At 38.7% G+C, this 27,219-nt stretch overlaps 1 protein-coding gene across 3 annotated transcripts in view; it reads right to left on the reverse strand.

The window, feature by feature from the left end:
• The window catches only part of LOC126273917 (golgin subfamily A member 3-like), a 69,523-nt gene that overhangs the window by 13,577 nt on the left and 28,727 nt on the right, over nt 1-27,219 (reverse strand). The window contains exons 2-5 of one of the 3 annotated variants that reach the window (XM_049977068.1): nt 25,901-26,084; nt 7,840-8,014; nt 5,747-5,888; nt 2,023-5,663 (exon numbers count right to left, since the gene is read on the reverse strand). In XM_049977068.1, the coding sequence (XP_049833025.1) occupies nt 2,023-5,663; nt 5,747-5,888; nt 7,840-7,971 (3,915 nt within the window). In that variant the 5' untranslated portion in view covers nt 7,972-8,014; nt 25,901-26,084. Of the gene's footprint in view, nt 1-2,022; nt 5,664-5,746; nt 5,889-7,839; nt 8,015-13,516; nt 13,580-25,900; nt 26,085-27,219 lie in introns of those variants that run through there. The other 2 variants (XM_049977069.1, XM_049977067.1) reach the window with 2 other exon arrangements.

The raw sequence follows: 27,219 nt of genomic DNA on the forward strand, positions 1-27,219 counted from the left end.
TAAGGGAGAAAAAATTTGACATGGAAAGATGCAACTGTAAAAATGTAAGTACTGTTGTTTGTTTGTTTGTAGGTTTAATATGAATAGAAGTGTGTATATGACCCTTAGTGAGGGTGAGACCAACACCTAGGAAAGTGGCATGAGATTGGAAAAGAATAATGTGAAATTTAATTGGAAGAATGTATTTATATACTCCAAAAATTTCAACAAGCCAGTTTACCATGAGTCCATGTGGCAAAAATGTCACCAACGTATCTAAACCAAACAAAGGGTTGGTGGCTTATGTATCCCAGGATAGCCCCCTCCATGAAAACATTGGCTTAGCAAGGAGTCATCTTAGTTCCTGTGGTCATACCCCTTATTTGTTATTATGTCTCCCCCATCAAAGGTAAAGTAGTTGTTGCGAAGTGTAAAGTTAATTAACATGAGTAGGAAGTACGTCATAAGTTCAGAATCAGGTGGGCACTGGTTGAGGTATTGTTCTGTAGCAGACATTCCATGTACAGGGGAATGTTGGTGTAGGGGAAGGTAGCATTAATGGTGACAAGCAAGGTGCGGTGGAAGTGTGACAGGAACAGATTTCGGATGATCTAGGAAACAATTCATACCTTCAATTTAAGAGGTGTGTCTTTGCACTATAGTCTGAAGAAGAAGGTAACAGGTGAGAGTGCATTGTTTGGGTGAAGAAAGAAATTTTATGCAATGGGGTATTAGTCCTTCTGAGAGGCATCGGGTTTTCAGTATGAACACTAGGTCACTTTGTATCTTCATGGCAGATTCTGTATGCAAAAGTGTCAGAAAGCTGGTACTGACCTTCATTTACATGCTCATGTTGATCCGGTACCAGAGTGGTAATTCTCTTGTCTGCTGGGAAGTTAGTGATTCAGGGAATTAAGTGCCTTGGTCTCCAGAGGACAGGTTAGGGTCATGCTGCAGGGATCTGAGAAAGGATGATGAAGCAACATTGGATCTTAGAAATTCTTGGAATGCTCGTAAGTGGTGATTCTGAGGTAGTGGTGGCGGATCAAGTTGGAATCTTAGTCAGAACTGTTCAAGACAAGATTCAGTGTTTGATTTGCTGTTGAAAAGCTTTATAGATTGGGTTGCAAAGTGATATTTCCAGTTGACATTGTGTATGAAGGACAGTAAGTCCTTAACCAAAGAGCCATGATTAAGTGTAGGTTTAGGGCTGAAAGTGAGACCATTTGATAAAAAGGATTATTCATGAGAAAGGGCATTAGATGAAAGATTGAGAACACTGTACTGTTGAGGCTGGTGCTTGTGTTTGTGATCGTGAATTTTTATTGCTCTGGGAGGCAGTGGTGAATGCTCAGGGATGTTAAGCAGGATGGTGAACCTCAGTCTGTAGAAGAAGTGTTGAGGTTGATAATGTGGCTGTTTAAAGAGCTGCAATGGGTCATGGATTGGAACATCACTGTTGAGGTACTTTAGTTGAAGGTAAGATGTTTTTTCAAAGTGAAGTCTGGACTGTTGTTGCACTTTATAATTGGCTTGGCAGATGATACTATCCAATGAAATGTGAGGGGCAGATAACTGTAGGATTTTATAAAAGGAGAGAAGTCTGCTGGAGAGGAAATTTGCAGACAAGATGTACACATCATAGATGAGCTGGGTAAGTGCAAGAAATTGCTGGTGAAGGGTGGGATTAAATCCAAAAATATGAACTTTCAAAGAAGCTGTTTTATACATGGGAGTTTGATTCTTTAAAGAAACATGGGTGGGAGGTGTATATGTATCCTGTAAAATGATTTGTTCCACATCTTTTGATAAAAAATTGGTCAAATGATCTATGGAACATGTAATTAGCTAACTACATTTTGCACCCTGTACATCTCAATCCACCTACAAATTGAATAATATATGCTTCTTACTATACTCTACATAAACAAAAAGTAAAATTTTGTTATTTGATATTATTCCTGGTGCAGCAATTTTAATCAACAGTAATGTATTTACTGATAGGCCTCATTTTCATTAACATTAAATAAAATATTGACTTACCTCTCTTTTTAATTCTTCGATTGATTTCAGATATTGATCAGCTTGTTTTTCAGTCTCCTGTAATCGAGCAAGTGCTTGTTGATATTTCATTTCCTTAGCTTTTTCATCAAGCTGGCCAATTACCGTAGGAATTTCAATATCACTGACATTTATTGTTTGTTGTATCATACTCTGCTGCTGCTCCAATTTACCTTTATACCTTTCGAGTTCCAACAAATTATTCTGATATTTTTCTGCTAAATTTTTCTGTTGCTCTAACTGTTTGTAGCTGCTCTCTAACTCCATTTCTAGCTTTTTAATTTTTGCCTGAAGTGTAGCAGCATCAGATTCGTCTTTGCATAATTCATCTTTGTGTATGCCTATCTGCATTTGAAAAAGCTGAAGTTGTCTCTCCGCTGCTTTGCGACATCTTAAATGTTCTTTCACTTTCTTCAGTAAAATTCTTGTGTTTAATTCATAACGCCTGTATTTTTCATGAAGTTCAGATTCCAGTTTTGTCTTCTGACATCTTAAAGTTTCAATCTCTTTCCTATACTGAACACACTCTCTGTCATATTGTTTGCAAAAGTTACATACATTTTTATTTTTTGTTGTACTAAGCACATCACTTTGTGGCTTACCTACCAGCTTAAACCCCTTTGCACTGCACAATGAATTCTGAAAAACATTTATATTTAGTTCTCCAATTTCTTCTTCCACACAATTCCTCGCTGGCATTAATTTTTCTGCTTCTAATAGTAAATTTTGTCTGTAGTCTGATAAGAATTTAAGAACTGCAGTCACTTTTACCAGTTTAAATACCCAGGTAGCTAAGAAGTTTTCCTCATTACATTCTTTCTCTTGACACTTATTATCAATATGTGAGGCTTCAGGCTCACAATTATTACACTTTTCAAGAAACATCTGCAATCCTGACTCCAGCCAATCAGTAAGAGTTGATGTTAGTTGAACAGGAGATATTTCCGGCTCACAGTTAAGTTCCTCAACATATTTAATTATGTTTTCAAATTTGCTGTTAATCTCTTCCTTTCTTTCTTGTGCTCTGTGATTTATATGCTCTAGTATCACAACTGTCTGCAGGAGATGGAATCTAGATAAGTCTACTTCTTTCAACAGTGAACAATTCTGATTTGTTCTGTCTTCCAGTTCTTTTTTCATATTAAAATTTGTTTCCTCAACTGCCTGTAGTCTTTCCTTTAGCTCCAACATGCCTTTATTCCTAGAGTCTACCTCTTCCCTGATTGTTTCAAGGTGAGCAGAAAGGGTATGCAGTTCTTCTTCGCGTGACTTAAGAACTTCTTGCAACTTAGAGTCATTAGACTGAGCTATTGATAAAGAATTCTGCAAATAAAAAATGTGATCTTTAAGTTTGAGGTTTTCATTCTTCAAATCATGGAGCTCCTGTTCCACATTATTAAATTCAGTGGTGCTATTTTGTTTACAGTTTAAACTGTTTGTCTGTTCATCTTGTACATGTTCTTTCATTGTATAAATTCTCTTACTCTCTTCAAGTTTTTCTTTCATCTCAATTATTTCATTCTCTTTTTCGAGCAATTGTGTTTTCATTGCAGTGTAACTGTGTTGAATACATGAAATGTCCTCACGCAGTTGTTTGATTGATGAATCTATTTCGGCTTTCTCCCTCAAGGCTGCTGAAAGAGTGACCTCTAAAGCAATTTTTTCATTTTTAATATCCATTAACTGTTGTTCTGTTGTTTTTAAAGCATCCTTAAGATGTTGGTTTGACATTTCAAGATGGCCATATTTGTTTTCTATATTTTGTTGACATGCATTTTTTTCATTTATGATTATTTGTAGCTCATTTGCTTTAATTAAAAGAGCAGCATTTTCCTCTTCTAACTGCGTAATCCTGTTGTCTCGATGTATAATGTCTTTCCTGAGCTCATCTACCTGCTGTTCTAGTTCAGATACTTTATCTGCAGGATTTTCTAGAAGTGATGTAGTCTCAAGACTTTTAGGGTCTTTTGAAGCAAGTCCTTCACTATTACCATCAGGGCGAACCTGACTCAAAAGAACTGCTTCTCGACTGAACATTTCTGCTTGGATAACTTCAAGTTTCCGGACCAGGTTCTGTTTTTCCCTAACCATCTTCTGCTCCAAATCATCTACCAAATTTTGCAGCTGGGATTTTTCTGCTCTTAACTTTTCAACAGCTTGTGAGTAAGACATCAAGTTTGTTTGAGATGCCATTAGGTCCTGTTGTACTTTCGTTCTTGCAGCCTGGCTAAGGTGCAGCTGATCACGGTACCAAGCAGTTAATTTCTGGGAAGAAATCAAATCATTTTTCAGAGTTGTAACACTGTTTTCAGCTTTCAGCTTTCCTTGAAGAAGTGACTGACATTCCATGTGCAAATCTGTAATCTTTGATTTTAAACCAGAAACTGATCCAATCTTAGACTCCAGTTCCACTTGAAGCTCCTGCAACTCAATACGCAGTTTTTCATTAATGGATTCCATGCTTTTCATTTCGTCCTTGAGCTTATTTTTCTCAGCAACAGACAAATCTACAGTTGATTTTAATTCTAAGTTCTCTTTGTTTTTCTCTCTCAGAAGCTTCTGAAGTTGATCATTTTCAAGGTACAAATTTTCAGACTCTCTGAAGAGGGATGTAAGTTCTGATGCTCTACTTGATTTTGCCTCACTCTCTAAAAGTTTTACTTTATTACTAGCATCCTGCATTTCTTTACGTAATATCTCAGTTTCCTTAAGAAGACTTTCAAGCCGCCCTTCAACATGTGCTTTCTGTCTAAGTGCCTCTTGGCACTTTTCTTGCCATTTTATGGCTAGTTCACTTTCCGTTTTTTTAAGAAGGACATCACTTCTTTCTTTACTTGGATAAATATCACATACATTCCTGTTATGTGGATCTTTGTTTGTACTCTCTGAAGGGACAAATAATTCACACTTGTTTAGTCTCACTCCATGGTCCCTAGAGTTCTTTCTTGAGTTCTGCTTTTTTAATGGCAGTACTGAAGTGTCCTGAATTAACAAGCGCTTAATGCGAAATATTTCTTCTTCATAGCCACTTACATCTGACACACTGGACACTGTTTCTACTAGATCAGAACAATTTGAGTCAGCATCAAAATGAGATGATGAAAGTGATATATTATCAAAGCACCTTTTACCTGGTTCCCATGCAATAAGATTGTCACCACTACCATCACGATTGGAGTTTGTTTCAATATTATGCATGACCCCAATATTTGAGGTATTTTTTAGTTCACAATTATGCAGTGGCATGGCAATACTGCCACTGCTCTCTGTATTTTTAATACCACAATTCACTCTTGAATTATAGTGAGACTGCTCAGGAATCTGGGCACAGTTTTCATTGAACCCAGAAAATGAAAAACGTTTAGGTGAATTATAAGAACGATCCTTATCAGCAGCTTCGACCTTCTTTCTGACATACGAGTGTATTTGTGTCAAAAGTGCATCTTTTTCAACAGAGCGTACATTGCATGTGTCAGTATCTTGCAAAAATTCAGAGTGCTGAATTGATTTCATATCCTTGAGATTATTTTTATCCATTTTGGGTGTCTTTTTTACAGCAGAGGCATGAACTTCTGGAATGACAGTGTGTTTGATGATATCATGAGGATGTGCTGTAATAGTCCCTGAAATAGAAACACAAACTGTTTCAACCATGAATAGAATTACTGAAGTTCAAAGCATTGTCACACTTGCCCATGTCAGTTACCTTTCTCTTCTTCTGAACATTTGACAGCTGATGCCTCTGTAACTGAGTGCTCACTCACATGATATCTACTACCCTCCACATGTTCCGCATAATATGTGCCAAATGACAACTCTGAAGCTGCAGATTCCTCATTACATTCAGTCTAAAACAAAAATGGCTTATTAAAGCAACTGCCTCTGCTTAAAATAAAAATAAGGTTTAAATTTTTTAAGCACACATCTGTAGTGATTAGTGTAAAAATGCAGTGTCACTAATGAAGAAGTATTTTGTGGAAATTGGATCTTTGCAGAGTTTCATGGTAGATCATTGTGTACCCATTTTGGAGCAGCATTCTACAAGGTTGTTCATGTGTATAATGTCAGCTTCTGCTAACTGGATGCAAGTGCAGAATGTTTCCCAAACATTTATAACAGACTATATTATCTATTGGGCAGCAATTTATTACTCATACATGGGAGCTGATTTCCCCCTCTCCCCTCCCTCTCTCTCAGGGATTTTTTTCTGCTTTTAGCTTGATGTCTTTGGTAAAATAAATATTGCCCTTACTCAAATGCAACAAATAGGTCTAACATAAAATTGTTAATATAACACTTTTAACTTGTTTGCTTCATACGAAGTGTGGTACATTACTAAGAAAAATTCCTTGATAATTCTATATAAACCACAGCATTTATCTAACACAGCAACACAACCACGTAATATTGTTTGAGTTCATTGTTTGTGTTCCCTGCAATTAATAACTGTTCTCAGGGCCTTCAGGACTTTCATTTGATTATACAAATCTGTGAGACATTGACTAAATTACTGTGTATCCAACATACATTACTATTGCTTTTAAAATTGGATTGATTTATTCTACCCGAAAACTAACCTGTATATATTATGTACCACATAGGATTAAATCAGCCTTCCTGTTTATGTGCCTAAACAAGGGCATTTGTAATTATGAAAAGAACAGATTGCTACTCACTGTAAAAATCAGAGACTGAGTTGCAGACAGACATGATGAAAAGACTGAACCATATTAGCTTTCAGCCAAAGCCTTTGTTGGAAGAGAGAAGTGCATATACATTCACACAAGCAAATACATCTCACACACACACACACCTATGATCGCTACCTCTGGTCACTCCAGTCAGAGTCTGTTTTCTGAAGAAGGCGTTGGCCAAATGCTAATATACAACAGTCTTTTCATTATGCCTGTCTGCAACTCAATGTGTGAGCTTTATGAAGGGCAGAAATCTGTCATTTTCATAATATTGTTGATGTTCTAAACTGGACTTTCCACTGTTAGGTATTTAAACTTACATGTTTATGAGTCAATTCAAGGAAAACTACATCAAGGACAATACACAAAGTGATGATACCCGTCCAGTACAGCAGCAATGTTGTAATTGTACTTTCTGCTACAGATCACATATGGAATTTGAAGCATTGTATGGGCTGCAACATTATTAAAATTTTAACATGGTATGTCTCAATGTGTATTCTTACCTCAGCTCAGTACAGCCGATAGAAACACAAAAAAAAAAAAATCGAAAATTTAAGCTCCTAGCTTTCGGAATAAATGTTCCTTCATCAGGGAGGAGAGAGGGGAAAGAAAGGGAAGAAGGGAAAGTGGATTTAGTTACTCACAACCCAGGTTATGAAGCAACAGGGAAAGGAAAACAGGGAAGGTAGCAAGGATGGAGGCATGGTTTGTCAGAGGGAAGCCAAAGATATTCTACTGCAGGTACTTCCCTGTTTTCCTTTCCCTGTTGCTTCATAACCTGGGTTGTGAGTAACTAAATCCACTTTCCCTTCTTCCCTTTCTTTCCCCTCTCTCCTCCCTGATGAAGGAACATTTATTCCGAAAGTTAGGAGCTTAAATTTTCGTGGGTTTTTTTTTTTTTTTTTTTTTTTTTTTTTTTTTTTTTTTTTTTTTTTTTTTTTTGTCGGCTGTACTGAGCTGAGGTAAGTACTGGCCAGCCCCTCTATCTCTTTGTTAGTAATTGTTTCACATCTTTATATGAGATTTTCCATTAATTAGTTCAATGTGTATTCTCTTTGATAGATTAAATTTATGTTCATGTGTTGTAATCTAGTAATGTTACCTTAAATTCTGTATCAGCATTGACAACAACATCAAAGGCCACTCTCGACCCACTGTTCCACTCTGCTATGGGGGCAATAATGACATTATGTTGAATTCCATTGGCATCAATGTATAGATCATGTTTCTCCATTATTCAGTGTACATTGCAGATTCATGATTTTTGAGCACACAATCTGAAATTACAAATGATTGGATAACTGTTATTCAAGGAGAATTACATAAGCACAAAATTAAATGCATAAACAAAATATTCATACCAAAATCATAGTTGGTATCTTTTCCCCTTCTAAAAACTGGAAGAAGTTTGGTAAGAAAAGTACTTTCTGGCTATGTGCAGTTTGCCTGTGCCTTTGTACAAGTTTTTAATTTTTCTTAGTGGGTAACAGGTTTATACAAAGTTTATTGCATAAATTTAATGTGACTAAGTGTGAATACCATTATATTAATCACATGCAGTGGACAGGTTGGCTCTATGCATTTATAACAAATCGTTATGTGGTGATGTGCTCAATGGGATTTAAATCAGGGGAATTTGCAAACAAGTTCATTTGCTGAATATCGTCTCATTCCAACAGCTCTTCCACCTGTGCTGTTCAATGAGGTCAAACACTGTCATTCATAAAAGTGAAGTCAGGACGAAAAACACCCCTGAAAAGGTGCACATGGGACAGTAGTACAGTGTCGCAATAAAGTTGACCAGTGAGTTTACTATGTTCAAAGATTTGGGGGTCAGTACACCCATGCTACATTGTGCCTCCCTGCATCATAGCACACAGACCACCAAAACAAACATGTTTGATGATGTTTCTGGGTGCATTACATGTCCCCACCTCTCATCGTGTGATATGGTCCAGATGTTATGGGGTGGGGAGGCATACTGCCATGGGGGTTACTGACCTCTAAATCTTTGATTACAATACACATCACAGTCAGTGTTATTGGGACACAGTACTCCTTCCACGTGTGCATCTTTTCAGGGGTGCATTTGGCCCCGACTTCATTTTTATAAATGACAATGTGCGACTGCATCGAACAGTGAATACAGAGGAGCTTTTGGAATGGGAAGATATTTGGCGAATGGACTGGTTTGCCAATTCCCCCAACTTAAAGCCATTCCAGTATATGTGGGATGTGTTGAGGAGGTGTATTGCAGCAAATCCACACATACCAATGGCCATCCAGCAGTTTTCAGCAGTGCTCATGAAAGAATGGCAAACCCTTCTATAATTACCTTGTGGCCAGCAGAGCAGGCACTGCCATCCATGATGATCACACCCCTTAGTCTACCTTTTCTAATGTCCAAAGGACCATCGTGAAACGCAGTGAATTCAGCATAATTATTGTCTTTGAACAAAACTGTCATCTCCATTGATCTCATTGTGCATTACTTTCAGTTATCTTCTGTACTATGCTGTAGCAATTCTTTCTATGTAAGGTCCAAGTTTCAGTAAGCTATGGTACTTGGCAGTGCCACACATGCAAAAGTTACTTTCGTCCTAAGTTTCCTACACCAGTGTATATATTAATCAAGAAATACTATATTTTGTGTATGGAAAACTAAGACTTTCTAGTAGATGTCTACTTCGCTTAAAATGACATTTATTTCTCAGTGTAACATGCAACCTGTGTTTGTAAGTACACATACAGGGGTATAGGGGAAATAAATGTAAACATTTATTTTATAAAAGTAGCTCAAATCATAATATGAGCATTTACAGTAAACCATTTTGTCATATTACATGATACAGTTGCTGACCAGTTGTGCCTTTCAGTCAGTCCATTCCTGACTGTAATGAAAGTGCCATTTTTTCCTTCATGAGATGATTCAGATTACTGGACAGGAAATGTTCACTAATTCGGTAGATGTTTATGGTGATGAACATGGCATCGTGTACAGGGCACATAATATTGGAAATTGTAAAATCTCTTGGCAATTTGTGGCTAATAGGTGAGAATCTTCTCCTTTCTATTCTGAGTAGTCTTCTGTTTGGAACAACCTAGTATTCAGAATAAGCACCTGCACTGTTTTGAGGTGTAGGGAAACAGGCAGAAGACAGGAATCTATGAATATTTAAGAGACTTTAATAAGGATATACAGAATTCTGATAGGGGACATTATTTTTCAGTACATGGCAGACATATTTATGTATTGGAGAAAGAGCTTCTGTGACAAGTACTTCAAGATGTGTAGACCTTTTGTCACATACTTCCTGAATACAAGCTTTTTAATAGTGGCAACAAAGTGTGCTGATGCTGGGGAGGGAGGGGGGAGGGGAGGAGAAGGTATGCATTGACAACAATATGTCAGAATTTGAGAGAGCAAACAAAACAGCATGTGTCACGAAAACTGTTTCTGGTAACCTCTTATTGTAGCTCATGCAGTCCTAAACTAAACAGGATTCACTAAAAGGACTCCTTCTTTTTATTGTTATGAACTGCAGATTAAAATTGAAGAAACTGCAAAAAGGAGGGAATTTACGGAGATGGGACCTGGATAAACTGACTAAACCACAGGTTGTGCAGAGTTTCATGGAGAGCATAAGGGAACAATTGACAGCAGTGGGGGAAAGAAGTACAGTAGAAGAAGAATGGGTAGCTCTGAGGGATCAAGTAGTGAAGGCAGCAGAGGATCAAGTTGGTAAAAAGGTGGAAGGAGTATATAGAGGGTCTATACTAGGGCGATGTGCTTGAGGACAATATTATAGAAATGGAAGAGGAATATAGATGAAGGTGAAATGGGAGATAAGATAAAGCGTGAAGAGTTTGACAATGTACTGAAACACCTGAGCCGAAACAAGGCCCCGGGAGTAGACAACATTCCATTAGAACTACTGACGGCCTTGGGAGAGCCAGTCCTGACAAAAAAGTCCTGGTAAGCAAGATGTATGAGACAGGCGAAGTACCCTCAGACTTCAAGAAGAATATAATAATTCCAATCCCAAAGAAAGCAGCTGTTGACAGATGTGAAAATTAGCGAACTATCAGTTTAATAAGTCACAGCTGCAAAATACTAAAGCGAAATCTTTACAGATGAATGGAAAAACTGATAGAAGCCGACCTCAGCGAAGATCAGTTTGGATTCCATAGAAATACTGGAACACGTGAGGAAATACTGACCTTATGACTTATCTTAGAAGAAAGATTAAGGAAAAGCAAATCTACGTTTCTAGCATTTGTAGACTTAGAGAAAGCTTTTGATAATGTTGACTGGAATAGTCTCTTTCAAATTCTAAAGGTGGCGGGGTAAAATACAGGGAGTGAAAGGCTATTTACAATTTGTACAGAAACCAGATGGCAGTTATAAGAAGCAGTGGTTGGGAAAGGAGTGAGACAGGGTTGTAGCCTCTCCCCAATGTTATTTAATCTGTATATTGAGCAAGCAGTATAGGAAACAAAAGAAAAATTCGGAGTAGGTATTAAAATCCACAGAGAAGAAATAAAAACTTTGAGGTTCGCCGATGACATTGTAATTCTGTCAGAGACAGCAAAGAACTTGGAAGAGCAGTTGAACGGAATGGACAGTGTCTTGAAAGGAGGGTATAATATGAACATCAAGAAAATCAAAACAAGGATAATGGAATGTTGTCAAATTAAGTCGGGTTATGCTGAGGGAATTAGATTAGGAAATGAGACACTTAAAGTAGTAAAGGAGTTTTGCTATTTGGGGAGCAAAATAACTGATAATGGTCGAAGTAGAGAAGATATAAAATGTAGACTGGCAATGGCAAGGAAAGCGTTTCTGAAGAAGAGAAATTTGTTAACATCGTGTATAGATTTTAGTATCAGGAAGTCATTTCTGAAAGTATTTGTATGGAGTGTAGCCATGTATGGAAGTGAAGCATGGACGATAAATAGTTTGGACAAGAAGAGAATAGAAGCTTTCGAAATGTGGTGCTACAGAAGAACGCTGAAGATTAGATGGGTAGATCCCATAACTAATGAGGAGGTATTGAATAGAATTGGGGAGAAGAGGAGTTTGTGGCACAACTTGACGAGAGGAAGGGACCGGTTGGTAGGACGTGTTCTGAGGCATCAAGGGATCACCAATTTAGTATTGGAGGGCAGCGTGGAGGGTAAAAATTCTAGAGGGAGACCAAGAGATGAATACACTAAGCAGATTCAGAAGGATGTAGGTTGCAGTAGGTACTAGGAGATGAAGAAACTTGCACAGGATAGGGTAGCATGGAGAGCTGCATCAAACCAGTCTCAGGACTGAAGACCATGTAGCTGAGATGGAACTTGGGTACCAGCTCAGTATTCAGCTAGTGGGATGTGGGATACTGACTAAAGACCGCATCCAGGCTGGCTGTCACATCAACCCTTCTCATTATTCAGCCAAGGAGATTCAATCCAGGACCAGTGCACCTCCCCATCTCAGAAGCGGCACTTGAACACGCACTACTATCTGGGCAGATATTCACATCTAAAATTGCCCCTATTATTTTCTAGAGCTATTGTGTTAGTGCTGCTGTCCATTTTCATTAATATAATCATCTTCACCTGGGCCACAATACTGGAGACAAAAATGTTTCAATATGAAATGAGCAGCAGCATTAAACAATTTTGGGAGGGCTTAGAAGTAGTCATCCGATAAGCTCACCAAAGACCTGCACCCACTCACACGTTACAAGTGGAAATTCTATGAGTTACTCAACAACTCAACACACAGAAAAATGAAGGGGCTCCAGTGAGTCACATTAAAACGAAACAAATGAAACTTCCACACAGCTTCTTGCAAGAGAAATTCACAAGAAGCTATGACTATGCACATTAGTTTCTGCAATTATACAGCCTGCCAAAAAGACACAAGGAGGCCATATCACAGTCATCCACTGTAAGTGACACAGAGCTATTGAAACATTTTACAGCATTGTTAAGCCCACTCTTTGATAAATGCCAACATCATTTTGGAAACTCATGCTACTTTCTGCAGTGAAGGAGAATGCCTAGGAAAAGGTAACATAATGGTGAGCTTCAGTGTGGTGTCTCTCCTCACCAGAGCCACATTCTCTTATTGTGAGTTTTAAAAATACCATTTTAATCTGTGTACTGTGAGTTTTAAAAATACCATTTTAATCTGTGTACTGCTTTTATTAATGACAAAGTATGACATAAATTATGTACATGCCATAGTATTGTTGACAATGTGTCAGTATGTACTACCTGCAGCTTTCAATTTCCTGGATTTTTTAGATCTGGGAAACAATAGTATTCTGATTGAAAAGATGGGTATCAAATTTGTAATCACAACTTCAATCTAATAAGCTTAAGTAATTCTTGACAAAACCTTTCACAAAAAAATACACATTATTTTGTATTGACTTAAAAGTAAAACTGCAACTAACTTACCAAAAGGTGAACTAACTAGACTAATTTGGGACACAGCCACTGTACAATAAATAAAGTTATAAAAACACAGACGTATAAATCCATTATTTAAACCTTGGCAGTAATTAACTTACAAAGGAAAATTAAGAGTTCACAAAAGTTGATTTCCTATGTGCAGTTTTGCATAGTTCAGTTTGTTAACAATTAATTGCAAATAACTGACAATTAGTTTTTAATTACATTATTGTTTTAATTTTTAACATTTTTATGTGTTCTTTTACAGAAGATGAATATTTTAGTACAGTTAGCTTTTATCATTACATTATCATATATGCTCTTTAACTAACCTAATGTTATCTTGTTATTTTTCTGGAATTTCCTAAACGGTAATTTTACATGAAATAGATGCACTGAAAAATCAAAACAACAAACTTTTAAGTTTTACAGCAATTATAAGTTTGTTCATAATTACAAAATCAGTGACAAATATGAACAGAAGTTATGAGACTTAACAAAACTCACAACTTTGTATTGTGTCAGGTGTACTGAGTAGATGTTTCTCGGTGTATACATTGTAGTCTACATCTATATACATACATAAATGTCTGCTTGTGTCTGTGTATGTGCGGATGGATATGTGTGTGTGTGTGTGCGAGTGTACACCTATCCTTTTTTCCCCCTAAGGGAAGTCTTTCCACTCCCGGGATTGGAATGACTCCTTACCCTCTCCCTTAAAACCCACATCCTTTCGTCTTTCCCTCTCCTTCCCTCTTTCCTGAAGAAGCAAGCGTCAGTTGCAAAAGCTAGAAATTCTGTGTGTGTTTTATTTATTGTGCCTATCTACCGGTGCTTTCCCGCTTGGTAAGTCTTGGAATCTTTGTTTTTATATACATACTCCTCAACACACATTACAGTGCTTGATGGAGGGTACCTCATGCCACTGTTGGTCATTCCCTTTCCTGTTCCACTGGCAAATGGAGTGAGGGAAAAATGACTGTCTATACGCTTACACACGAGACCTGATTTATCTTATCTATTCTTTGTAGTCCTTATGCAAGTTACTTGTTGCCAGCAGTAAGATTATTCTATGATCTGTTGCAAAGTTGTTCTCTAAACTTTCTCAATAGTGTTTCATCTGTAGATACCCATTTGAGTTTGTGTACGATTTCTGTAATGCTCATACATTGATCAAACCCACCTTTAACAAATATAGTATCATGCTTTGACACCTTACTTTAATATGACCTGGAGGGGATCCCAAACACTCTAGCAATACTTAAGAATGGGTCACATAAGTGTTCTGTATGTGGTCTCCTTTACAGATGATCCACACTTTCCCAGAATTCTCCCAGTAACCCAAAGTTGACCATCCGCCTTCCCTATAATCAAACTTACATGTTTGTTTCATTTCATGTCACTTTGCAATGTTACACGTAGATATTTATTTACTGTGAATACGTTAAGTAGCACACAACTAATATTGTATTCAAACATAACAGAACTGCTGTTCGTACTCCAAGTCACACTGTATCCACCTAAAACCACACAATAATGACACTTTCCTGTACATTACACTGTCATTAGCAAACAGTCACAGATTGGTGCACATCCTTTCTGTCAGATTTTTATACTTCCTTGGAGGTACTCCTGCTGATACCTTTGTCAGCTGTGAACACTCACCTTCTAGGACAAGGTACTGAGTTGTATTAGTCAAAAAGTCTTTGAGCCACTCCCATACCTGAGACCCTTTCTGTATGCTTGGTAGCACAGTATCCTACACTTTCCAGAAATCTAGGAATATGGAATCTGATTATTGCCCATCATCCATGGTTCACAAGATGTTGTAGGAGAAAAGGACAAGTTGAGTTTTGCATGTTGATTTGTGAATGGAAGTCTTTACATCTCAAGAAACTTTATTTTATTCTAACTTAGAATATAAGAACTCTGCAGCAAATCAATGTTAAAGACATTCATCTGTAATTCTGTGGGTCAGTTCTTTTTCCCTTCTTATATACGAGAGACTAGAGCACATTTAATCAGTCACTTGGAACTTGCCTCTGTGCAAGAGATTCACAGTAGTTGCAAGCTAACACAGAAAATACGGGGCCAATGCCAAAGAGCACTCTCTGTAAAATTGAAATGGAATTCCATCTGAACCTGGTGACTTACTTGTTTTCAACTCTTTCATCTGCTTTTCAACTGCCACTAAGTAGATAATACTTCCATATGGAAGGGACGTTTAGAATGGTTTCCATGTCGCCTAAACTAACTTCAACCCACCATACATTTCACAGCAGCCAGTGCACATATAACAGAATGAGTTGGAGACCCTCAATGCAAGTACATACACCTTGTACGCATACATTGTGTGGAGGATCTGCATAATCCTACAATGACATAACATCAAGAATGTTTCCTATCATCTAGAAAGATCACAGCATTACAAGAATCTGAGAAAGATGATCTAAGCCTCAAAAAGCTAGGGATCTATCAAAACACCAGCCAGCACAACAAACCATATTTTGGAAAGGGAGCACACAAGATTGAGGAGGGGTGTTACAAATGTAAAAATCTTTGTGGAAACCTACGAAGACAGCCACCAAGGAGTTAGCATTAGGAAGTACTACTTAGAAACTTGCTGCATCATGGATTATGGGAAAAATAAAGACACTAAGACAGTCCTTTTCTTTCTGAGACAGTGTACTTTGAGAAATAGTGCCAAACCAACTAAACAAGAGCCTTGTGAACAAAGATAGTGGTTTTCATCTTGGAAATATTGTTGTGAGCTGTGGTGCAAGCAGTGAAGTGTAGTGGCTAGCATTGCTGCCTCGTGTGCTGTGGGTTGTCAGTTCACATCTGATCACCAAAAACTATTTGCTTTTTAGTATTTTTAATTTCTGGAAGATTTTTTTAAAATATATTATGTTTGTACTGTTTGTATAGCTGGAATATTCAATGTTCATACAAAAACTTACATTCTGGGATATTTGGTGTTTGAATAAATAGCTGCACTCTTTGTAAAGGAGGTCAGTTCTGTTCTGGCTGTACACTGGTGTCAGTAATAAATGTGCTTTCAGTTCTAAGTGTTATGCTTCAATGATGACTCTTCCTTTGGATTTGGACTTGTTTGTTGTTTAAACATGACATTGTTTGGTGGAGATGCTGGGTACTTCAATACATCTATATTACCAAGGCTCCAATTAGGCAACATACAAGCCATTGCCTACACATACAAGAACCATAATACAAGCATTATATCATACCTAATATCTCTATATTTACAACATCGATGGGTTACAAAACAGCAAAAAGTCAGCTGCACATCAGACGTCCTTCAGTATTTCCTGGAGACACTACTAATCAGTACCCTACAAAACGAGTGAAAGGATTGCTAAATACGATAGGTGGGATGGCATTTTGTGACAATCAACAGGAAAGTCATCTAGCAGGACAACTGAAGAACAGGCCCCAGTGCCATGGTATAATGACACAGTCATATGTACAGAATGTTTTTCCCCGTCACCACACTATGAATATGAATGACAGAAGCTGCCTAAATCTCATATTTGACAAATGGAGTCATAGAAGACATGTACTCTTCTGGTACAGGATATCACAACAACATAAGAATTCATCAAGTAGTGCCAGTGCACTGAGGAAATGCAACAGACAAAAACACATAGACGAAAGAGAGATGATTGTCTACCGAATGTGGTCCCCATGGCAGTTGTGGAAGACCTCTACTACTTTGCCTCTCTCACACATAGGAGAGAACCACTATGACATAGGAGAGATTGACAATCCAGCACCTCACCAACACAGGTACAACCAACTCCTCCCCTAAGTAAAACGTCCTGCAGAACAGCAGAAGTCGGAGGGTGGAGGACAACATGCTGATCTATTTTCACTGTAGGTACCCTGGACACATTGTGCACTATTGCAGAGAAAAAAAGGTGTGTTTTTGACAATTATTATGCTGCAAGACATCTAACATCACAACACTTCTATTCACACTAGTCGACTGCAGGTAGTTATTACCTGATGTGTGGGCTGAAGATTACAATTGTACCTTGGATGAGTCACACATTGTAGCTACTCCCCATCACCATACAGAGGTACCAACCACTCGCCTAGCTACTGAATTCAGGGAAACTAAGTGAGTCAGCCACATAAAAGGTGAGGCCTCATGAGAGGAAAGTCATCTATGGCTGACAGTCAGCAAGATGACAGAAAAGCTCATTGATATCACTTTGATCACCAAGTAGTCCAGGTGCTAGTAGACTCATTGGCTTCTTTTTCTTTAATGTTGAATGCTTATTATCACCATCTAAAGAAGACTGTCTGAAGGTCACAAATGAGCAATACATCCAGCAGTTAGGAACATGTACTGCAAGAATAACTATCAGTTATAGAACACAGCCTTTTTTGTATAAAGAGTGTAGTCATGATATTATTCTCAGATGGGACTTCTTACAGGCATAACAAGCAGTCATAGACTGTGAAAGATCAGAGAACCAGAGTGACAAAGTCATTCCAACAAGTACACATAACAAAGATTGCTCTGGGCTGTTGTTTGCCATCGAAGAACTGGTTATTCTGCCATCATCAATTGAAATGACAGTTAAACTATGAAGCTTTTGTTGACTGCAAAAAGCTATTTGGGCTCACAAAGGAAATCTACGTGCCAGTGATGATCATAAGCATTGTTAGTGACCATGGAGAACTTTCACTCACTAACAGTTACAAGCAGCCACAACTCACCCATAAAGGTATGTGTGTAGCGACAGCTGAACCAGTGTGGGAAGGGCAAATATTTGGCAAATTTATGGGAAGGGCGAATTTGTTTCATTGACAAAGAATTATGCTCTGCTACCACTTCCAACAATGCATGGGAGGAAGCTACTATTGAAATGCTATGAGTATCTGGCCAGACCAACAAACTACACCGGCAAGAGATAGCCATTCTTCATTGACTATTTGGACATTTTCAAATACAGAGTGAAGAAAAGACCAACCGAGTGGTCTATGATAAAACACCATACCTACACTGGGAACCATCCACCAATTATCCAACATTCATATGGAGTGTCACCATCTGAACCATGGATAATACAAAGGAAGTGGAAAAGACGTTGCAAGTTGATATCATTGAACCTTGGAGAAAATAAGAACAGTCACAGATTTTCTGACTTCTTGGCACATTCATAATGCAAGACGTTTTCTCGGAAAGTGCTCATACTACCAGAAATTCATGAAGGACTTCTGTACCTATGTATGTCTCTTGGAAGAAGTTCTCCAGGGAGATGTCAAGTTTTCCTGGAACGAGGAGATGCTACATCTTCTCCAGTTATAGCACTGTATGACGAGAATGCTGAGAAAAACATCAAACCAATGCTACTGGTTTTGTGATACAGATAGTTATAGTAAAAATTCAGGAAGGTGCTGGAAATGTGATAGCTTATAGTTCCAGAGTACTCACTGAACGACAAATTCTGGCCACATTTATTTGACAAACTATTCAGTGCTGTGGTGGATCACTGTTCTCTATGCTGGATGAATAGCCATAAAGATCCATTGGATTGGTTGGCGAGATAAGCAGTGAGACTTCAGGAGCACAACTTTACAATGGTACACAAAAATCAACACAAAAAAACAAGGACACCAACTGTCTTTCAAGGAATCCTTTAGCGGAACACAGCAGTGTGGACAAATCTCCATCACTGCTGCATTAAATGCATAGCTGCTGAACAAAGGGAACATCCAACATTGCTGAAAAACAGAAACCTTGAAGAATGAGGAACCAACCAGATGAGGATTCCAATTATTACAAGGAATATTGTTTGAGAGGAACTATGATCTGATGGGTGGAAATGGTTGCTCATCATCCCAGCTCATCAGCATCCAGTGATCTCTGAAGTATTTCCACAGTTTACCAAATTCTGATCACAGGGATTTGTGGAGACTTAGACACAGGTATCACTGGCCATTTCTCTAGCAATTCATTATACTCAATGTGAGCAACTGCAAGGAATACTAACAAGTGAAGCACATGTCAAAATCACCTCTGATCCTGATCCCACGTGCAGCAGCACAACCGGGCTGGAACTGACCTCTTGGGGATGTTTCCAAAGTCAATAAATGTGAATTCAAGGACAATATTCTGCAATGACTACCACACCCACTACACTCTCACTACAGCATTTCTGACTGTAGAAGCAACAAAAATTACAAAGTCCCTTGTAGAAAACATCACTTTGAAATACACAGCACCCTATATGATGATATCTGTCCACAGTAAAGTTTTCCTGTCAATATTAGTATTAGAGATAATTTCACACTGCAACCTCACCCATAGAGTGACAACTGCCTACCATGTAAAAGATGAATAACCTCACAGAATGCTTTAATAAGACGTTTGCAGACATTCTCTTGGTTATATGTTGATGTCGAACAGAGAGATTGGGATTCAGTACTGCCAGTCATGACATTCACATACAACACAGTGAAGTAAGACGGTAGAGGCTTCACAACATTTTTCCTGCCCCATGATGTTCCTCTATGAACTAGGTGATACTTAGAATGACTACATGAAACATCTTATCACCAAGACCAGACAAACAAGTTATCATGGATTTCTAGAGGAGTTATTTAACACCAAACATCAGACAGTGATATATGACCTGGGGAGAGACTTGGCATGGACTTCTGGCCTGTGCAGGAAGGGGAACTATCAGAAAAGTTAGTAAAGTGCTACTTTGGACCATATTGTATCCTTCATTGCTTGTCGGACATCACACACAAAGTCAAGGATTATGACACTTCACCAAGAAGACAAATGAACAGGCATCATCTTGTCCTCCAAATGAAGCCCTACTGCAGTCAAGAGTTGGAGATCAGTGATGGAAGGTTCAAGATAACTGAAGACTTACTCAATGATCACAAACTTTCCATGTGAGATGCTACCTTTGCTCATCATAGTGAAGACAATATAGCAACACGACCAGAAAATGAGGATCTGCCAATGACACCATACAGAGGACAACTGACAACATCTGGGTTGAGGTGATGTATTCAGCTCCAATTAGTACATCTACATCTACATATATACTCTGCTAGCCACCATGCGGGTGTGTGGCAGAGGGCACTATTCACACTGAAGTAATATCCCCCCCCCCCCTCCCCCCCTTCTGTTCCACTCACGGATCGCGCAAGGGAAAAATGACTGTCTGAACACCTCAGTATGAATTCTAATTTCCCTTATCTTTGAAAGGTGATCATTGAGCAATTTGTAAGTTGTTGGTAATAATATATCCTCTACATCCTCAGCAAAGACCAGATTTTGGAATTTAGCGAGCAGCCTCTTCGTTTAGCGCATTGTCTATCTGCAAGTGTGTCCCACTTCAAACTTTCTATGAGATTTTTTATGCTCTCATGATGGCTAAATGTACCAGTTACAAATCTTGCTGCTCTTCTTTGGACCTTCTCAATCTCTTGAATCAGACCCCAACTGTTAAGGGTCCCATACATACAAACAATACTCTAAGACTGGACGAACTAAAGTATTGTAAGCAATTTCCTTTGTTACAGGACTGCATCGCTTCAGGAGTCTACCAATAAACTACAGTCTAGAGTTTGCCTTACCTGTTATTTGTGTAATATGATCGTTCCATTTGAAATCATTTCGAATAGTTGGTTGGTTGGTTGGTTTGGGGAAGGAGACCAAACAGCATGGTCATTGGCCTCATCGGATTAGGGAAGGATGGGGAAGGAAGTCGGCCATGCCCTTTCAGAGGAACCATCCCGGCATTTGCCTAGAGTGATTCAAGGAAATCACGGAAAACCGAAATCTGGATGGCCGGACACGGGATTGAACCATCGTCCTCCCAAATGCGAGTCCAATGTCTAACCATTGCGCCACCTCGCTCGGTCATTTCGAATAGTCAAGGATGTTACCGCATCCAAAGACTGGAAATTTATTTTGTACTCGTACATTAATGGGAATTTTCGCTTTGTTATACGCAGTAGGTTACATTTACTAATATTGAGAGATAACTGCCAGTCATTACGCCACACATTTATTTTCTGCAAATCCTCACAAATTTGTTGACAACTTTCTTGTGATACTACTTTCCTGTAGACTATAGCATCATCAGCAAACAGTCTAATGCCACTCTCAATACCATAAACCAGATCGTTTCTGTAAATTGTAAAAAGCAGTGGACCTATTATACTGCCCTGGGGCACACCTGATGCTACACTTGCTTCTGCTGAAGTCTCCCCATTCAGGATGACATACTGCTCTCTGTCAGTTAGAAAACTTTCTATTCAACCACACGCCATCGGATAGACTGTAAGTGTGCACTTTTTGGAGCAAGCGACAGAGTGAAACTGAGTCAAACGCCTTTCAAAAGTCGAGGAATATGGCATCAACCTGGGAGCCAGTATCTAGAGCGTGTTGTATATCATGCACAAAGAGGGCCAGCTGTGTCTTGCATGACCACTGTTTCCTAAAACCGTGCTGGTTTCTGCAGATGAACTTCTCAGAGTCTAGAAAGGTCATTATGTCTGAACACAAAATATGGTCCACGATTCTACAACAAATCAATGTTCAGTGAAATTGGCCAGTAATTATGTGCATCTGATTTTCTACCCTTTTTATAGATTGCTACGACTAGGGCCTTCTGCCAGTTCCGTGGAACTTTCTGGTTTTCCAATGATCTCTGACTGACGATGCATAAGAATGGTGCTACATTTGTAGCATAGTCAACATAAAATCTTACAGGGATACCGTCTGGGCCAGATGCCTTCCTGGCGTCTAAGGATCTTAACTGTTTTACAATCCCAAATACACTAAACACTATGTCAGCCATCCTTGTGTTTGTTCGATAGCTGAAAGGGGGAATGGTGCAGCAGTCCTCAACTGTAAATGAGTTTTTTAAAGCTAGGTTTAAAAATTCAGCCTTCTGTTTTATGATCATCTGTTACATTACCTATACTGTCAGCAAGAGAAAGTATTGAATTATTTGTAGCATTCATCAATTTTATGCACAACCAAAATTTTTTGGGGTTATTTTAGAATCTGCAGGTAAAATATTGCTTCCAAATTCGTTAAAAGAATCTCTCATTGACTTTTTGACAGCTACTTTCATTTTGCATAATTTCTGTTTGTCAGTGGGGCAGTGACTATGTTTAAAATGATTGTGCAAAATTCTTTGCTTTCTCAGCAACTTCCTAAAATGTTTGTTGAACCAAGGTGGATCCTTTTCCTCCCCTTTATTTTTGCTAGGCACATATTTCTCTAGCACGTGGTGGACAATACCTTTAAATTCTGACCAAAGATGCTCAATAGCTTTTTGTCTCACGGTGAATGCTTGGAGCTATGAAGATATCCATTAATGACACTTTTTTTTGCTTTCCCAAACATGAAAACTCTACACTGTTTCTTTGGTTTTTTTACAACTTCCACTGACATAGAAGCCACGACATTATGGTCACTAATACCTTCTTCTAGGTTAACTTCCTCAGAAAGATCAGGTCTGTTTGTCGCCAAGATATCTAATGTGTTCCCATCACAAGTTGCTTTTCTATCCAAATGCTCAAGGTTGTGTTTTGAGAGCACTCCTAGAATAAATTCACATGAATCTTTGCTTCTGCCCCCAGTGATAAACGTGTAATTTTTCCAGTCAGTGGGTGCCAGATTAAAGTCTACACCTTTGACTATTGGATAATTTGTATATTTATTTCCTACACATTCATGACTTTCCTTGAAATGTTCTGTGACATTTGATGCGAAAGCTGGTTGTGTATAAAAACATCTTCAGTACAATGGTCGCTCCTTGTCTGATTGACAGCTTTATCCAGACTATTTCATAGTCCAACCCAGTATCGATCTCAACTGCATTTCAACAGCTTTTAACTGCAATGAACACACCACCTCCCATAGCATCAGTCCTGTCCTTCCTAACATTGTCCAATCAAAGTTCAAAATTTCACTGCTATTTATGTCTGGTCTCAACCAGCTTTCAGTACCTAATACAGTATTGGCATTACCACTGTTTATTTCAGAGAGTAACTCTGGGATCTTGCTACAAACACTTCAACAATTTACTAACATGATATTTATCATATTTAAATCCTTAGGAATGACCTGTTTAGATGAACTAACAATTTTTACAGTTGGCACACCCACATCAGTGTCATGAATTGGTAATTTTTCAGGCCAACAGTTTGTTTTCCGTGTGGAGTAACCTAATCTAAAAAACCCCCATGTGCATGCCACAAGTACTGTGCTACCCATATAGCTGCTTCCTGTGTGTAGTGCACACCTGATCTATTGAGGGGCATCCTACAACCTTCCACCCCATAGCACAGGTCAAGGAATCTACAACCATTTTCATCACAGAGTCGAAGTATCCTCTGGTTTAGATTCTCCACTCGACTCTAAACCAGATGACTCTAGTCCACCCTGTGTATAATGCTGCAAATTGTCAGTTTGGCTTCCACTCCTCAAGAGATGGAGGCCGCCTTCGCCAATTTAGCCAGCCATTGAAAGGACCCAAGGATTTCCTTGGAACCCCAATGATGCCATCTGCAACTGGCTGCACCCCACATGTTCAACAGCCACTGGAAGAGCCTCTTCAACACACTGGGCAAAGCCCCCATGTAAACACACCGAGTGAATGTTGGACTTCTTCCCCGCCCTAGCACCTATGTTCCTGAGGGGCTCCTTGACCCACCTGACATTGGAGTTCCCAATAACTAACAAATTCCTATCCGCACATGCCTGTCTGGAGCAGCCACTAGCCTGGTAGAAGGTGCATTCTGATCTGGCTCAGTGTCCCAACCAGCATCAGCTAGCACACTGAACCTATTAGCAAAGTGCATGGGATTTGGCAGGAGCCTGCATCCCCCAGGCAGCCTCCACCTTGAGGCTCGAGACCTCGACACAGTCCACCACCCACACTGAGGTGAGAGTAGGCTGGCTGGCTCAGTTGCACCTGAGGTCAGCTCAGTGACAGAGAGCTGTGACATCCCCCCTGCACTTCTAGTACAGCAGAGGCTGCCCCAGGCACCCCATCCCCACCACACCTCGAGGTGGCACTCTGTAGCCTGTTGACTGTGGTCAACAAAGCTTCCAGCTGTGTTTAGACTGTGGCCAACTCCTCTTGCATCTGCACACAACAGATACAGTCCCTATCCATGAAGCTAATGTGTGATTTACTATAAGAAACTTAAGGAAACCTACTGTCACACAAGGTTAACAGCTACACTCTAGTTGGCAGAAATGACACACAATGAAAAACAATGAAAATGTATGGTAGAAGCTAGACCTGGTGCTTATTTTCCTACTAGGAGTTATCTAGTGAATACTAAAGGGAAAAAAAAAAAGCCAGCAACCTACAGTGAACTGCAAGGGGCTATCTAGTGAATATTATTAAAGAAATAAACAGTAACCTAAGGTAAGCTACACCTAGTGATTATCCCTTGTATTTACTCGTATAATGTAAACAAGTGTTTACGTACACTCGAAAGTGACCTAATAAAACCATAAAAACTTCTACCTTCAATGTATCGAGTCTAAATGACACTAATAAACATAAATACTGAGTAAAAACAAAGATTCCAAGACTTACCAAGCGGGAAAGCACCGGCAGACAGGTACATGAACAAAACACACAAACACACACACAGAATTACGAGCTTTCGCAACTGGCAGTTGCTTCGTCAGGAAAGAGGGAAGGAGAGGGAAAAATGAAAGGATGTGGGTTTTAAGGGAGAGGGTAAGGAGTCATTCCAATCCCGGGAGCGGAAAGACTTCCCTTAGGGGAAAAAAAGGACAGGTGTACACTCGCACACATACACACATATCCATCCGCACATACACAGACACAAGCAGACAAAGTTGCGAAAGCTCGTAATTCTGTGTGTGTGTTTGTGTGTTTTGTTCATGCACCTGTCTGCCGGCGCTTTCCCGCTTGGTAAGTCTTGGAATCTTTGTTTTTAATATATTTTTCCCATGTGGAAGTTTCTTTCTATTGTATTTAAATACTGAGTAATGTACATTGGCAGATGCAGGTACAAAACAAAACCTTTAGCTAACAATAAGAGTTCAGAATGTAAAGCACAAATACGAACTCTACTTTATAGGAACTGATGAGCTTACAGTACACAATCACTAAAGCCCACAACAAGCTAAGGAATTTAAGCAGGCGGCGAGGTGAGTATTAGCTTTCTGCTAACTAAACTGAAGTTGTATTATAGCACTGATTTACTCAGATATTGTAATGTAACACTAATTTACCATAAAATGACACTAATAAACGTGAATACTGAGTATTGTATACTTACTTAAACTGATTAACCCTCATATTTATAATGTGAACAAACGTGTACTTCTGAAACAGCAGGTTCCTGTTTCTTCTGGAGAGTGAGCAATGACATGAGCTGTGGTGCATGCAGTGTAGTGTAGTGTTGATATCACTGCTTGGCAAGTTGCCAGTTGAATCCTACTACCAGCAGTTATTTTTTATTTAGTACTTATAATTTCTCAAAGGTACTTCAAACATATAATAATTATATATTCCAAAATATTAGACATTTTTATAAATATCATCATTGTTAAATATTTTATGTTTGTATAAAGAGATGCATTCTCCATCCACACGTAGCATCCTGTTCTGGCTGTAGATTGGTGTCAGTAATAAACAAGCTTTCAGTTTTAAGTACTGTACTTTATTGATGTCTGCTTCAATAGCTGTGAGGTCAGCATAGTGGATTGCTAACTGAAGGGACCCGAGTTTGATTCCCAGCTGGACGGGACATTTTCTCTGCTCAGGGCTGGGTGTTGGGTTGTCCTCATGTTTGTATCATCATAATTCACATTTCACTATTTGGAAGCTGCTGTGTGAGAATGTCCTGAAAGCCAACAAATTTTTAAAAAATACTTCTTACCCTGCCTTCAAATTTGGGCTGGATTATGGTTTCAATGTGACAGTATGTAAGAAAATAATGTTGCACTTTGAATACTGAGGGCTCAGCAAGGGTTTATTAACTACGTGATGTTGGTGACAACTGAGTTATTAGAGCACAGCCACACACTGCACTACAGGGGTCACCACCAGGAGATGGGAATATTGATTAAGTGATAAAATGACATCTTCCTAGAGCAATTAATCATTCATCAAAAGTCACCTGAAGATTGTGAGATGCTCTGTTATCAATAATTCAAACTTGAGTAATATCTCAGCATGCAAGAATACATGAGAATAATTTCAATCAATAACCGAAGTTAGAGCGAGCATGCAATGACAAACAGCACAACTGGTGAGTCTCAATCTTCTGTTGCAACATGCATCTAAACTAAGGGTCAAGGTATCCACATGATTGTTGGTTTCATTTAGACATTTCATGGTAGCAAAATCAGATTTAACTCAGTTGTAGACAACAATTTCTTTATGATATATTTGGCCCTGTCACCCATCTGTTTTTATTTAAAATGATCACTTACAACTCATATTTATATTTCTTACTTTACTTGAAATTTTATTGTTCTGAATACCCTAATTTCTATAAAACGTGGTATTGAGCATTTTATGAAGTATCAGCATATTACACACACACACACACACACACACACACACACGCGCGCAGTACTTAGGTATGTACAACACCAGTAGTAAATCTTATGATGCCATGATGCTCTATTAAAGTGCATTATACAATATTAAATGTTTATTAGACAGAGACCATGCTTATGTTAATAAAATGCACTAAAAGAACACACTATCTTGTAGTTCAATGGACATTGAATAGTATTATACACTAAAAGGCAGTGCTGCTGAGATGGCTGTCTATGAAGGAGTGGAATGTGTAGCACAGAACAAATTTAAAATGTACAACTGTGATCAACATCTGGTTTTATAAAGACACTGCAATCAAATTGAAATAAAATCTGGGACAGACAGATGGTTAGTAAAGAATTAATAAAAATAAGAGAGATATCCAGAAGTCTGAAAAGCTATAAAGACTGGATCACTGTGCACATAAAATA

The sequence above is a fragment of the Schistocerca gregaria genome, chromosome 1, assembly GCF_023897955.1.
Source record: "Schistocerca gregaria isolate iqSchGreg1 chromosome 1, iqSchGreg1.2, whole genome shotgun sequence".
Classification (NCBI taxonomy): domain Eukaryota; kingdom Metazoa; phylum Arthropoda; class Insecta; order Orthoptera; family Acrididae; genus Schistocerca; species Schistocerca gregaria.